Source organism: Streptopelia decaocto (assembly GCF_964273445.1).
Source record: "Streptopelia decaocto genome assembly, chromosome: 3".
In the NCBI taxonomy this organism is placed as follows: domain Eukaryota; kingdom Metazoa; phylum Chordata; class Aves; order Columbiformes; family Columbidae; genus Streptopelia; species Streptopelia decaocto.
The window spans coordinates 57,507,657-57,524,492 of record NC_138656.1 but is presented as its reverse complement, the minus strand read 5'-3'; the positions used below and the strand labels follow the sequence as shown (position 1 = coordinate 57,524,492).

The following is a 16,836-nucleotide window of genomic DNA, read 5'->3' as shown; positions in this document are numbered from 1 at the left end:
TCCATTTAGTTGTGGTATTAGCATTTTGTATTCCTTGTGCTCTTCCTATTTACTGTTTCTCCATCACAAAGCAGGAGACAGTGCAGCGGCTGCCTCTTAGAATACATTAAAAAGTGAAAGTTTGCTTTTTCTCAGTGTGGTAATTCTGGCTTTCCTTCTTTTTACCTCAAAATGCAGAGAGAAAGGGAGAACAAGAGAGGGAGACGGCTGCTCTCCTGCTGAATACTTTTTATTTCCATTAAAAATTCAACCACTGTAAAATTATTTCTTGAACTGACACAAAAGAGGCATCACCACAATTCACAAACAAGCTTGGGAGGAAATCACTAGGTTTTCACTGACTGCCTTTATGCTTGAAAAAAACAGATAAGATTTTTTGGACATGAGGAGTTACCAGCCCCACACATGGACAATACATAGATCACCTAGCTAACTGCATATATATATATGTAGCAGTGAAATTCTGATTCGAGATCACGAATGTTTTCAAAAGCTGCACTGTCTTAGTTACCTACTTTCAGGCTTGTTCCTTCTCTCTCTTATGAAGTCCATAGGGTCTAGATATCTGTTACAAAGCCCTCAAATGAGAAGACAAAGTAAATACACTGGAGATCCATTTAATATATATTGAAATACTAAAACCTAGAGATTCAAACTGCACTGGCTTTATTTCTCTCTAAAATAGTATAACACAGATGAATGACTGTAAGTGAGATACAGGCCTTGCACATGGTTTCAGGAGTCAAAAATGTACACAGTCTCAAACCCAGGATCCCAGGCTATACAGTTACTCTGGACATGTGGGGACAGAAGCAATTGTCCAGCTGAAGATAATGTTATTCAAAAGCATTCTGGCAAATCACAGAAAGATTGATCATTATATGCCTCTGTAATTATACCTGGACTAATTCTGACTTGCTGTTTCCAGGCACACACATTTCTATATTCTTTCTTGAGTGTTGAGATATTTTTCAAGATAGCATTCTATAACAATTAGATTTTTAAGTGAAAAGAGTTGCCGTTCTAGATAATGTTTACTGAATTAACAACATACTTCAGTTTATTGTAGATTAAAAAAATAGTTGTTTTTTTTTTTAACTTGTGTCAGGTTTCAAACCTCATTCAAAGTAGTACGCAAAATGAACAAAAAGCCAGCAGCTGGAACACCTTCTACAGAACATCTTCTGTAAATTTTAACACAGACACAACTCTGAGCCTGGATCACTGAGCTCCCACAGCAGAAGTCCTCTGGAACACTCTTCAAGCAGCATCGTTTTCTGTTTTCTCACTAAACTCTGCCAGGAAAGTGCACACATGTCTACGAAAACACATATTCTTCACATATATCCAATTATATATAGCAACAAAACCAACTATTTGGTGCTATTAGATAAAAAAACACAATTAGTTTTACCAACAACCACTCAATCAAACAGAGAAGTCAACAGATACATTTGGCAGCCTCCTGCATTGTTGCCGAGCCAGGTTTTAGCTATTTCGTGAAAGATATGTTGACTACTGAAGCTAAAATTTCCTTCAGAGCTTAGAAGCCTGAGAGCTTCTGCTGTTTGTTTTTTCTGTTCAGTTGGTTTGGGTTTTTTTTTTTTAATTATTATTATTTTTAAAAATTATTTTATTTTTATTTTTATTATTCTAATTGAAATGGTATTACTTCACAACAACCAGTGAAAATGCATTATGAAGCAGCTTAGAAGCAAGATTCTTGCTGTATTGAATTTCATAATACAAAATCAAGAAGCCCCTAGGTTAAGCTGTATGCTAATGGAAGCCAGCCCCTCAACTTGTGCATTCTCCTTTTAGGTCTTGGGTACTGGCACAGAGGAATAATCTGCATGGTCAGAAAATATGTAGAATAGGTGAGGTTAAGTATAACTGAGTGAACACAGAGACAGTATCACAGTATGTTTGGGATTGGAAGGGACCTCAAAAGATCTTCTAGTCCAATCCCCCTGCTGGAGCAGGAACGCCTAGGTGAGGTAGCACAGGAACATGTCCAGGTGGGTTTTGAATGTCTCCAGAGAAGGAGACTCCACAACCTCCCTGGGCAGCCTGTTCCAGTGCTCTGTCACCCTCACTGAGAAGAAGTTTCTTCTCAAATTTAAGTGGAACCTCTTGTGTTCCAGCTTGATCCCATTACCCCTTGTCCTATCATTGTTTGCCACCGAGAAGAGCCTGGTTCCATCCTCATGGCACTCACCCTTTATATATTTATAAACATTAATAAGGTCACCCCTCAGTCTCCTCTTCTCCAAACTAAAGAGACCCAGCTCCCTCAGCCTTTCCTCATAAGGGAGATGCTCCACTCCCTTAATCATCTTTGTTGCCCTGCGCTGGACCCTCTCCAGCAGTTCCCTGTCCTTCTGGAACTGAGGGGCACAGAACTGGACACAATATTCCAGATGTGGTCTCACCAGGGTGGAGTAGAGGGGAAGGAGGACCTCTCTCAATCTACTAACCACTCCCCTTCTAATACACCCCAGGATGCCAGGCTGAGTAATAAACTGTTACCACTGAGGAAGAATGACTATCCTCCCAAAAGGAAGGAAAGCAAGGCAGGATTAATCTGTTTTCAGCTGATGCAGTCACCAACAATCCCTCAGCATCTGAATACTGACAAGAAACTGGCTTCTGAACAAAATGTAGAGAGCTCAAGTTGAATCCATGCAGGATGAAACACTCATGGGAAAGGTTTTGGAGAATAAAGAGACACTGTTCCCACTTGCCATTGGCATACTATCTCTTTTTGTCAAATCAATGGAAAGACCATGTGATATCACTTGCCAAAAATATCAGCTTTCATCTCCAATTTACTACGAAACTTGGCCTTGCTCTCCCAGACAAAACCTAGAGGAGAAATCCACAAATCTTCTCCTCCACATTCAAGCACTTTAATCCCCTTTCCCCGCACCAAGATTTCAGACTATTCACGAGCTTGAACACATCTGACCCAAGTTCAAGACCCCATTTGGCTCCTGGTCTTCTTAGTAATTCCAAAATATCGACGGATCAAGTCCCAGTGATAATAAAGTTTAAATTAAGAACTCTGGCAGCTACATTTCTTTTGAACTGAAAAGACCACAAAGCTCTGGATGAACCAAAGGGGTCCTGAGGCCAAAGTGTTCTCAGCCACATAGCTCTGGCAATGGAGTACCACAAACTGTTTCTGAAAAACCCCTCACAGTTTGGAGAGCACCTCCTCTGTAAGAATTACAGTTCCCCTCACATGCCCTCTCCTGACCAACTCAAAATCTGAATAAAGAAATTAAAGCAATTTTCCTACCTTACATGCGACTTCTCCTTAGGAAGAGAGCAGCTTCCTGCAGGAGGTGCCCTTTTTTTCCCTGAACTGGCTAAAAAGTAGTGTAAGTATGTGCTGCTACTTTGCACATGGCTGCAAATCCTCGTTCTTACTATTTGCCCCTACAGCTGAAGCCTAACACAGCACTTTTCAGAAACACAGTTTTAAATAAGTACTTCTTGTTCCAAAGAACGTAAGACCTCGGGCTATATGAGCAAATCTTTCTGTACAAGTGTCAGCAAGGTGAGAGGAGAAGCAAATGACTTCTTGCTTCCTGACACTTCCCACACAAAGACTGGCTATATTTCTGTCTCTCCTCATCTCTACTTTGCTGGCTCAAACAGCGATTCTCCAAAAATACAAAACAGTACTGGGTATAACACTGCTAAGTGGACACATTCACTGAATAGCACAATGAGTCTTTAGCTCTCCCTCCATCTTGGGTTTGTCACTGCCATTGACCTCCTTCCTTTCCTGAGGGAGGGGAAGACATGGTAGAGTGTACAGAGCTTAACAAACCCCAGATACTGGTTAACTAAAACAAGAATATTGCATCCTGTCTGAGGGTCATGTCAGATCAAGGTAAGGAGTTACAAGATACACTGTTGAAGGTGATTTGTAGGTTCTAGCACACTGTGTATTCAAGAGGATATAGATATCAATTCAGCCATTCACTTTTTGCAGTATCAAACATCAGATACCCTGTCTACAAGGATGAGCAAAACACTAAACCAGTTGTATTCCTCCTCTCAGACAGAGTCATTAAGGGAAAAAATTATTTGCAAGACTCATCTGAAATACTGTTGACATGAAACATTGCAGGAGCTACTGAGAAAACATGAGCTACGATGCTGTCAGCACATAAACATCCCCCATGTTACAGCCTTCATGACAAGAACAAATGGCACCATCTCATCAGCTCTCTCAGTGTCTTGCCACTACAGGCTGGATGAAGAGCATCAAGGGAAAGATTAGGCAAGGCACAGATGAAGCGAGTGGGAAGACAAAAGCACACTGAAGCATCACCTTGTTGCTCTGCTCCTTCAATTATGCACTCAATAACTGTGCAGTATTGACTAGGGTTTCTGGCAGGAAAAACCTTGCTTGGAATCAACCCACAGAGAAATGCCATGGCTCCTGAAGATGCAGATGAACCTCAGGGGCTCCAGGGAGAATATCCTTGTTCTCTACCCTCCCCAAAACTCAAGGCAGAGCCTATAAAGTCTTCAGCTGAGTACTGAATCTGTGGTGGAGCCGCTCAATACTAGGGAGAAAAGGAGAGCACAGCTATAAAAAGGCACAATGCACCAAGCTATTTAACTATTTTTCTTTCTCCTTTTTGGAAGCTATATTCTCAGCAGAACGATGCATGAAAACCTACTTGAGACAAAAAGGCAAAGAGGAAAAGACAATTCTAAAAAAAAAAAAAAGGAAAGACAATGCCGATAAAACTATGCATAGACACTGGGAGAAAAAAAAATGAAATCTATTATTTCAGAAATAGCTGCATAATGCAGCTTTAAAACAACATAATAAAAAGAGATGGAAGAAAGAAAGGCTAACTAGCACTTAAAAATGACATTACTTTTTCCACACAAAATCTGTCTGAAACTATTATGTGGCATCATAAAAATCAAGTCACCAAACAAAGAACAAAAACAAAGTGTTACTGTCTTCAAGCACGTATAAATATATAAAACCAGAATACAAAGTCTCTGCAAAAAACATTTAAACATTTTAAGTATATATAAAACCCCCACATATTTTGCCTATAAAAGGATGCAATAGGATAGTAAACACAGAACTCTTAGCACAAGCAAGCAGAAATCATTAATTTTAATAGCATATCTGCCCAAAAGGTTTGAAACACTTCTAAAAATAGTCCAAAATATTAAAGACAATTAAGCCGTGGCGCATATTGTTTGTCTGTTTGTTTTATATAACAAGCGGATTTATCCTGAAAGACAACTGTAGTCTCCTTCTCATGTCCTCTTTTTGCATTTTAGTGGTACTGCTCAATTATGCAGCATGCAATGTTAAAATCCTTATATGCAATCTAACCATTGTCTGGAGTCCTTGTGGCTTGAATAAACCGTCTAGCTAATTAATGACACTTTTTCAATGCTATAAAAAGCCTCTAGCCATTTTCCCCAGTAATTTGAGTAATTCATCCACCAATGAACGTGAGTCTGTCAGTTCTTCCCCAAAGACTGTATCTTACCATGCAGTTCTGAGTGGTCCTGGTTATTGTAAACATATATGTAAGGTCATTTGATAGTCTCTGCATCCAGAACTGATGGGGGAAAGGATGTATTTTTACATGTTAGGACACAAAAACGTAGATATTCCCTGTGATTTTAAAGGCTCCTTTACATGAACCTGTAAAAATCATTGATAGAGACAAGAAGTATTCTAATAAAGACCAAAATCATGGCTTACACTTTCAAATTTTTCAGACTGTATTTTTTTTCATTTTGTCCTTCCTTCCCTTCATTCATAATAATTAAGGTAAATATTTGCCTTCCCTATTCTGCCCCAGTTTCCTGTTTGTAGCTCCCTTCATTATTCTGTCAACTCATTAGAAGTCTGCCTTCAAGATTTTTTTTTTCCACACAGCTAGATGTCTGAGCATAATTAAACTTGATCAGTGTGACTCTTGCAATAGCAAGGCCTGTCTGAATCAGACGTGCGCCACAGCACCTGATTAAAACCAAAAAGGTAGGGTGAAAGGAAGCCTAAACTCTTCATTCCAGAGCAGCAGACAAAAGAAGATGTAGTTGAGAAGCAACATTTTCAAACACTTATAAATTCCTTATTTTTAACCCATGCTCTGGAAGTTAGGTAAGGCTACTATCCCTATTTTCAGCTTAGAAGTTGTTCAGAACAACAATTTGCCTGCAAAGGTGGTAGCAACTGCAAATCATAGCCCACAGATGAAAATGAGACGATCCAAAAGCAGACTGTACTGTAATGGATTTATCAGCTAAAACTACTGCCAGGGACTAACGCCACACCAAAACCAAGGAGCCTGAAAGGCAAGTTCATGAAACGCCTGGTGTCACCAGTAACCATTTGACAGCACTTCTTGTTATTAACAATTAGCTCCTACCTCCTGGTGAGAACCCTGCCCTAGCTCCTACGGCATGGCAGTTGCTTGGCACAACATGGCGCTGGGCCTGTCAGGGGCACGTGAGACACCAAATACTATATTAGCACGGAGATCCCAGCCGACTACACTGCTGCACCCAGAGAGTTGCGTGCATCCCCTCCTTCACATGAAGCTCCTTTCTGCATGCCAGGCTCTACCCTGAAGGGCTGCAGGCGGGCAGGGTGCTGCAGGCAAGGCGAAGGAGCCGGAGCCTGCCCCTGCCTCATGCCTGTCAGAGAAAAAGATGCTAAAGCGCCTGTGGTTGCCATGGGAGTAGGGATGTCAAGTGCTGGTTACAGGAGCGACTAACAGAGCAGAGACTGCCTTCCTGCACAGCTACTGCAAATGACAAAACAACAACAAAACAAACCCACAACGAACAAACAAAAACAAAAAACAACCCAACATACAGACCTCCTGCACCACAGTATCTGTTCATAACGCTGTGCTGCTTTTCTACTCTACAGAGAGCAGAATTTGATATAAGTAGATGCAGAACAGGCTGAAACTCAGACCTGCATTTACGCATTGTTAATACTAATGCATGTTGTGTTGCAATGAGACCACACAGAATAGTTAAGGCTGTACCCCACAGGATGCTAATCAAATTAGCTAACTGCTTGTATATCTATTTTCAAAGCAAACAGAAGAAAACGCACTGGCCAATTTCACACACGCCCAGGCCAAAGAGAATCTTGGCCAGTCCCTCAACTTCAACAAGTAAAAGCTTGCAACATGAAAAAGGAGGTAAAAACCAGAAACAATCCCAGTGAAGTTCACAGGGTTACAATATATTGCTATAAACAAGAAGTGAATCAGACTCTTTTACAGTTCTCACTGTGCCTTTCTGTCACTGTGAACAGAGATAATAAGCCTCTTTAATTGGTAAAATCTGGGAGAAGGAAAGAATGCCCCAAGGGCAGCAGAAGTTGATACAAAAATGTCACCAGGAGCTGAGCAAGCACACAGGAAAGGAGATGAAGCACTGGAAAGATCTTTTATATGACTTGTCAGCTCAGGAAAAATCCTCAACTACTTATTGACATGCTTCTATAATTATAAATAAACCCTTTGGCTAGACAAAACTCAAGTTCTTTGCACTTGGGAAGTCATTCAGTCTACTTGGTATGTATACTCCTGCTTTGCAGACAAGTGTGGTACAACACCACAGAACTGTCACAAGACAGGGTACAGCATTCTCTGATATTTCAAATTTACTTTTCATTTCAAATATAAGTTTTGTCCCTAGATGATCCTAGGTGAGCCTTCTCACCAGAAAAATACTCCACATGACCCTGATGAAGTAGACTTTACTGCAGCCTCTCACATTCCTGAAAGAAAAAACCAACCACATTTCAAACCAGTGAAAGGAAGGTCACACTCCTGAGTGATCCCATCCATCTGAGTCTAACCCAAGTGTGGCACTCTGCTGGAGATACAGAAGATCCACTCCTGTAAAGTCTTCCTATTATGGTTACAGTGCACACGAGCAGGAAACACCTAAATCCCTCCACAGGAGCAGGACTACAGACACACAATGAAATGAGAAAATCAACTTCTAGTCTTCTACAATAAGCATGCAGAATCACAGTCAAAAGGCCTATCTATTGAATTAGCTGAAGAAGCTTATAGCTCAAAGTCCAGACTCAAGACCTGGGCGCGAACCACAGTAAAAATCTGCCGATGACCTTAAGAAGATGATCATCTGACAGCATACGATGCTGAGAAAGAAAGTGTTGCAGTCAGATTGTATCAACTGTCCTATGACTCACAGTAAGTCTGGCCCCCACAGACAAGGATAGCACAAGAAATCCTGGAAAACTACAGAGCCACAGAAGAATGATACCACTCTCTTCCTAAAAGAAAACATGGAACAGTTGCACCAGTATTAATTAAATCAGCCAATAACTTCCTCAGGGCAAAGTATGTACCAAATCAGTTAAAAGAAGCAACCATACACACTCAGTTTCAACGGGACTGGCCATCTCTCTAGCTCTCATCACATGTCTAGGGTCTCAAAAGACTTGAGGAATCATTAACTACAGAATTTCAACCACAGGTGGCATCAGCCACTACCTTGGGTGTTTTCCTTACAAGCCTGTGTCAAAGCACAGCAAGGACACAAACCCAGAGGCCACACAGGCTCTGTCAAGCAAGAAGATGGTTGGCAATACGGGAGCTCTAACCTTTTCTTGCCTCCAACAGAAAGATGGTGGTAGGAAATAACCCTCCCCTTGCAGGGCCGCCACAGAGCTGTGGCAAGGAGTGATGGAGGTGACAAGGTCACTGGTGTTGAATAGACAGATGGGAAAAAAAGATGGAAAATGAGACTTGAAGAGGAGGATGCATGCAGCAGAGGGCTGAAGCAGAAAGACAACAGAAGAGTAAGGTGAACAGACAAGGTATACTAGGCAAATTTTTATCAGGACCATAGAAAACTGATGCTGAACAATACGTTCCCCTTGGAAATTTAACTTTCCAAGTTAACTGGATTAAAGGTCATCGGACCATAGAGTGTACTGTTTTCCAGGAATACTTTCACTAGCAATGTTCATAGTGGCACAGAGGTGACAAAGAGAATAGTATGAAAATATAAATTTAAATTTTGACTTTTATCTTTCACTCACTGCATTGACAAATAGATTGCATTAGGCAATAGAGAAGATGGTGAAGCTACTCTAGACTAAATAATATTCTGTTCTCATTTGCACAAATATAAATCAGGAGATAAATTAGATGAGATAAGCTAGTAGGGGTATCCGTTTCTGTATGTGCTTATTTGTGTGTAATATATGCAATGTCCTTCCCCCCAATTTGCTATTTTTAGTTTGAACTGAGCATAGTCTCTTGCCCAGAACATCAGTGAATCATACTTTCTTGTGCCTCCAGAGACAAATACATCTAAATACATGTTAGAACATCGCTTCTTCCCACCAACTCCAGAGAACAGTACAAAGATCCACCATCAATTAACATGCAAACACCACAGTTTGGAGAACCCTGCAGAGCAAGATCAAACCCTTGACTGATTCTGGTCTCTATTTTGGCGAATTTGTCAGCAGCAGAGTCTCATAACTCAAGCAAGTGATTTTCACCCAGCTGGAATTGGCCATTATGTTTGAATGTGCTTATCTGGACACCGAACAAGTGTTTGTTTTCTGCAATAACCACTTATGGAGCATCCAGATTAGAAAGTACAAACATATTGGCTAAATTGAATTAAAGGCAGTCAGTCACTCCAAATTAAACACTCAAGGGAAGATATTTCCAAATACAGCAGGAACAACTGAGTATCAGTCAAATGGGATAGTCTCATGTTTAAAACATAAGACCGAGAGTTATTAGATCTTAGTTTCCCCTCCTACCTCTGCTGCTTGTATTTTCCTCTTGATCTTGAGTAAATTATTTATTACCCCAGATTCAAAAAGAGGCAATTAGACTCCCTGGCTTTAAAGAACAGTGTTGCAATAATTAATTCATTATTCTTTACAGAGCACTCTAAAATTATTAGATGCTGCTGCAGAACTGCATATTATTAGTAGTATCATATTCCACTAGCAATTCCAAAAATAACTATCTGGTATGGATTTACAGTATTCTAAATTAAAGTTGGTCGTCCATTGAGTCTTGAACCTGTACTTTTTCATGGCAATGTAAAATGAAGGAAGGAAAATAATCCAGTTGTGATCGTAACACAGTTTCTATTTGCACTGTTCTACTCTCACCAGTTATTTCAGTACTATATTATAGGCACATCAACCATAATGACAGCAAGCATGTGGAAAGAAAGATCATTCCAGTAAGCTCAACAGTGAACGGCAAAGAGCCGCTGTAAATTCTGCAAATAAAATGTATGGGGCTAGCTCAAGCCCTGCTGTAAATGGTGATGAAACCAATATCATATGCTTCATTAGAAAACCAGCAAAGAATATTTTTTTAACTGGATTTTTCAAAGCTCAGCAGGTTTTGGACTCAATCATTGGAAAAATGGCCTTCTTTTAAATTATGTTGTTTGCATAAGGCTGAGAGTCACTCAGTCACTTGGGATCCATTTGCTCATGTGAAGGCAAACATAACCATATCTGTCACTGGAACCGTTTTTGCAGCAAGTGCAGACTGGACAGGTGTATACAGAAATAAACAGTCAGATGTTTACTAGTCTAGGCTGTATCTCTGCTCAAATGCATTTTCAAGATAGTTGTATCAACAAATTAGGGGTACAAATTCCTGTCTCGACTAACTTTGAATAAGACTGCGTGTGAATCAGGGTGAAACCTAATGACAATAGGTAACTTGGTACGTTTTCATATTTGCCTAATGAGAATGACAGAACAAATTAAATTTTCATTATCTGTGGGAACACCAGTTTTGAGGTTCTTACAAAGTGACCATTTTATTTAACAACTTTTTACAGGTGTATTCTATAGCATATTGAAGCAATACAATTAATACCTCTAAAAGCCCCATTACCTGTTGGTCATCTGGAGTCCATATACCACAGGTGATCTGACTCTCCAAGTTTATTTCTGAAGACCAGTGTCTTTGTCCACTGACTGAACCAACCAGCACAAATCCATCTCTGTAGGAGATAAGTGCTTGAGTCCCATCATGGCTCCATGTAAAGTCGCTTACCTTAACATATCAAAGACAAGAAAATAGATATATGGGCCATGTACGAATTTTTCATTGTTTTAATAAAAAGTAGCACTGCACAGAACTAGACAGGGCAACTATTAGCCCAGTTGTAGCTCAGATATCACTGCTATTGGATAAAGCAACTTTCCTTGCAAAGTGTCTTTGTGACAATTCTTGCATATTCCTTCAAATAAAGAAATGTTTCATTTTCTACTGTGCTTTTTGGAAGGTATAAAGCACCATTCATTGTCCTCTTCATTTTGCCTCTCAGGGCTTGATCACCCTCGACTGCAGAGAAAACAAGCATACCAACCTGTGCCCCCCGATCGTTCACAAGCTCCACAGACCATCTGCCTTCGTATTGTATCCAAACAAATATTCCTCCATCTGCATCGCAGGTTGCTAATTTCTGGAATGGTTCGTTCCATCTCACGAGCACAACCTTAAAAGATTACAAACAAAAACAGCATTACAAAAACTACATGTTGTGCTAACAGCTATTTAACAAGAACCAGTTAAACAATACTGCAAAATAAACATCACCACATTTAAATCCCAAAGATGTACAAAACAGCAATTTTCAGCACAGCATTAGGCGCCTCTCAAGAACAGCTGGAATTGTTTTGTCATGGCTGTCAGGAAATGCACAATTTCTCACCATCAGGGCTTTTTGGAAGGCATCTCATGCCTTCAGTAAAATCCGACTGCACGCTGGAATGCAGGACTTCATTACAGAAGCAGCAAACAGGAGGCCCCACACAGACCATCCAACACTCCTCCCGATGATTTCCCACATCGTCAGCTCAGAGAGTGTCAGAGTGTATGTCAAATCATCACCTCTTGCTCACTTCAAATGAAGTTGTGTGCACTGGTATCAGACTGAATTTGAATACTCATATCAATAGGGACATGAAAAAGAATTGGAGCCCCAAATTATTAAAAAATAAAAAAGTCATAGAAAAGTTGCTTTGCTACTGATTGCAGAAGGAATACAAAGCCATTTTAGGGTCTTCTCTCTGGCTTAGTGCTATCTTGGCTTTTCTGAAGAATTTAATCAAGCCTAAATCTACCAAATTGCTCTCTCATTTCTAATTAATATCAGTTTAACAAATATAATATCTCTTGAGACCTCAGAATAAAACTGAAAAAAGCTTGTCATCCTAGTGCTTGGAGCAGAAATTAGCAGTAAAACCATTTAGCTTCTGTTGGTGACTTTTTCTTAGAAACTTTTTTTCCAAATTAGTTTTGTTTCAAAAACATGTAGGTATATACGGGTTGCTTATTTTCATATACAAGGAGATTCCCCCCAGTTATTTTACAGAGACACAGCATATGCAAACAAAGAAAACATCTATTAAATAATCAATGAGTAGAGTGTTATTTTAACTACTTAATGGGCATCCAGCTCTAATGATGCTTCTTTATAAATCTAAATAGACAATTAAATATCAAAAGAGACAGAAGACTTTCTGAAATATATTTTGCTGTTTACAGAGAAGGACTGATCCTCCTAAAGATTATGGTCCTAAAATGAGCTCTGAGTAGACAGACCCTTCATGCTTCACAACGAAATCAGCAATCATTTTCAGAATCAGGATATAAGTATGCATACCTTAAACCTAAACTTGACAACTGAAGAAGGATGATCTTACACTTATTTAGTGAGTGCTAGGCTTATCGACAGAGTGCCAAGGGTGAGAACTTCAGAACCAGTACTGCCAGCCTGAAGTATCAACCCTTGAACTACTAAACAACCACAAGAAAACTGTTTCTTCGTGTATACGTAAAGATCATACAGATATATGACAAACCACTTCCCTGTTGTTAAGCTGCTAAGAAGAATTCCATTGAGATTTTGCAGAAAAACACCTGTTTCTACTTAATTATAACCCTTGCAGCTGCACTCCAGGTCACTAGTCCTGTCCCAGTCAGGTAGGCTTTATCATGCCACTAGATGGATTACATTACACACTGACCTTTTTTTTTAGTTTTTATTGGAAGAGCAGCAAATAAAATACTCCATCATAGTAACGCAAGCAGATATACTTGGTAGAGGGTTTGCTCTGTCCCTTCCATCTAAACAAGAACAGCACAGATTTGTCATAATTTTGTTTTCTCTTTGGTGTATCTCCCATGCACAGAGCCATCGTTTCATCCACCCTGAGGCAAAATGCAACAACGACCTAACTGTACTTGCCAGTAATGCCTAATAGTATTACAAAAGAAGTGAAGAAAACCCCCAGGGTAACACTGAAAAATCTTCTTCTTTAAAGGCTGGGAGCTGCTAAGGCTAACGATGACTATTAATAGAGTGGAAGGTACTTATCAGCACCAAAAACCAGACCTTTAATACTTAGACACTGCCCATGTTGGACATTTCATAGACCATACAGAATAAATTGCCAGAGAAAATTTAGGAACAGAAGATGAAAGTAATTCTTCAAATAACATGTTCTTTAGCTAGAACCATCAAAGGTGCTACTACCAGCCTTAAAGTTTCCCTGTTCTGTCTGGCAAAGATTTGAGACGAGCATATGATTTTATAGATTAGACATACCAATTGACTTAATGACAATAATTATGGGCAAAGTGACAACAGCTACCTTCACGTGATTTGTTGCTTTTCTATTTTAAATAGGAATCTTGTTAAAACTTGAAGATAAATTTTGATTAAAATTCTGTACAACCTGTCTTGCTTTGGATGTGCTAAAACATACAGGGTATATTTGAATGTAAACAAGATTAACTAGAACATCCCTCCCTCCATCCCAATTAGATACAAATTAGTAACTTCCAAAATAAACTTACTGCTTTATAGTCACAAATGAAAGTGAGACAATGATTAGATATGCCTTCTGATAAAATGCCCATAAGGAAGCCAATTTGTAATTTGAAAATTCAATTTCTTTAAACACAGAGCAAATGTTATCATTTGATGAGGTCATTTTAAAGATGCTTCCACCATTTACATTTAACATCTGACTACAGGTGCTGAGTCCACAGCTGCCTTAAGTATTTCCAATTTCATTTTAGACACTTAACATACTGAAACAGAGATAAGGCAACAAGGATTGCGCTAAGTACTAAGACGACTTTTGGCTTTACATTGGCTGAAATGTAAAGCATAGGAAAACATGCCCCATTGATAGCGCACTTAAATAACGCATAAGCTTGAATTACTCCTCTGCAAAGAGGAATTTTATTGCTAACCCATAAATGCAAAGATATCATTACTTTCACTAACAGCTTCAACTCACAGAGGACCCATTTTTACTTCTGCCTTTATGGTTCTCTTCCTCCTACTTAGCAACTTCACACAGGTACTGAAGGGCTAAACTGTTTTATCTTGTACTGAAAGAGCAAAAATGTTGGTGCGCCTAAGAAAGTTGTCTGTGGATCGTTTGTGGTCCACACAGCCTTTGTATATGGCCTCATTATTTTGGTTTGTTTGTTGTTTGTGGCTTTTAAAAATACTATAAAAATTGGAAATTGTGTTCGTTCTGCTCTAGAAAAAAATTGTATCACAGACATGAATCAGCTTCTAAACTGCTATCTCATACAGGAAATGATCTCCCATTAATAAAACTTGAAGGCACTCCTGCCCTAATATATTCAGTACAATGTAAAGGCAAATGCTCTCCATGACGATCAATTCACAACTTGATTTTCAGGAATTAAATTTAATTAATCCTAAAGGTGCTACAAACTCTCTCCAAGAACTGACTGCATATTATAATGCTGCAAACAGCAGAATCAGCAAAACTTTAAAACCTTAAAAAATTATTTTCCTCACAAATTAAAGATATGTGAGGATTTGTTATCTTCAGTGTCAAAAAACTTGTTTAAGTATAAAATGGAAAAGGATAATATTGTTAATTTACACTTGGGAGATAAACCTGTGCATTCACTTCCAGTACTGTGGAGTACTGAGGGGTGACCTTATTAATGTTTACAAATATATAAAGGGTGAGTGTCCCGAGGATGAAGCCAGGCTCTTCTCGGTGACAACCAATGGTAGGACAAGGGGCGATGGGTTCAAACTGGAACACACGGGGTTCCACTTAAATTTGAGAAGATTCTTTTTCTCAGTAAGGGTAGTAGAACACTGGAACAGGCTGCCCAGGGAGGTTGTGGAGTCTCCTGCTCTGGAGACATTCAAAACCTGCCTGGACACCTTCCTGTGTAACCTCATCTAGGTGTTCCTGCTCCGGCAGGGGGATTCGAGTAGGTGATCTTTTGAGGTCCCTTCCAATCCCTAACATTCTGTGATTCTGTGAGTAATCAAGAATGAAAAAATTGATAACATATATCTATTAAAAATGTTGTGCAAACACAAATTATACTTTAGGAAACTCAGTTACTTCCCTGTACTTCTTATCTTCATGGATGCTTTATTTGGAAAAGGCCTTGTCTTATGGCAAAGGAAACACCTGTGTTATTCTAACTGAAAAAAAAACAAACAACACTTACTTTTTTTTTTAAGATCACTTAATTAATCCTTTAAAATTTCCATTATTCTTCACTCTAATGCTGTTTGGTCCACTACTGCAAAGCCTAATCAGTCACTGGCCCAGAAAGTGACCAAGTTTCTTAGAAAGACATTGCCATAGAAAGACCATCATGCAGCTAGCAATGTTATTTATGAAAATCTTAAGACAAGAAATTTTGAGTAACTGCAGTTTTTGGAGTAGCATATATGTGATTTATAGTAAATGTGACCTCTTCCCAACAGAAGCTAGGTTTGGTGATTCATTATGTGCTATTGACACTTCAATTATTTTTTTCACATTTTCTAACACAATAAAAGATTGCTAAAATCCAAAGCATTCTGAGAGATTTTGTTATTTCTAACTTCATTACAGTTTTTGAAGGAGGTGACTGAAAATATTATACCAATCAATCTTTCAAGAGCAGAAGTCCTTAATCTAGAATGTCATACAACAGTCATTACTGTAACCTTTTATCTGTAGTTCCTAAAACATGCAGTACACAACTGCTACAGAGGCAAGGGACAAACGTCTAGAAAAAATGAATAAATAACTTAGGCAATTAGTTCCTAGAGTTCCTTAACAAATGTAGATAGATTTAATTACTGATACACTGCAGTGAGTCACTGTGAGTCATTTTTTTTTTTAATCTTTGATCTTCTATCCATTTTACTGGGGAGCAGGCATATGCTCTAAAGACAGAGGTCTTCTCCAGCATTCATTTTCACATATGCAATGGAGATGTGCTTGCAGATGCACTATTGCAGCAACAGAGAGTAGAGAATGCTTGATGGCAAATTTTGATTGCAGCACAATTTGCTCCACCTTGAGAGACATGTTCTGGCATAAGCATTTCTGAAACTACAAGCAAAACAGGCATCTTTGCAGGGTGCACAGGATGTGATGCATTATAACTCCTTTGAACATATACAATACATTCTATGGAACTGCTGGCCTTTCTTCCCCCCCAAAAAGGATGCTACTCAAAAGCTTCTTCCAATCCTGTGCTTTTAGGAAAGTACTAAGCTTTTAAAGGAATGTATAAGGGTTGAAACAAAGCACTGGAAAAGGGGACTGTACAATGTACCTCGGATCACTGAGCATCATCCATTTGCTGTACCAAGCAATCCTATTATGCAATCCCCTAATACATAGATTGACCTTCATTCATGGTTACAAGTATAGAGAAATACGTCCATATGGTACATGCAACATGCTGGCACCCATTATGGGTTATTAAAGGCAAC

General features: G+C 39.2%; 1 protein-coding gene across 1 annotated transcript in view; it reads right to left on the bottom strand.

The window, feature by feature from the left end:
• TULP4 (TUB like protein 4) overlaps positions 1–16,836 on the bottom strand; it is a 157,560-nt gene that overhangs the window by 46,031 nt on the left and 94,693 nt on the right. Inside the window, exons 3-4 of the mRNA XM_082047906.1 lie at positions 11,416–11,544; positions 10,938–11,099 (exon numbers count right to left, since the gene is read on the bottom strand). Coding sequence (XP_081904032.1) covers positions 10,938–11,099; positions 11,416–11,544 — 291 coding nt within the window. The remainder of the gene's footprint in view (positions 1–10,937; positions 11,100–11,415; positions 11,545–16,836) is intronic.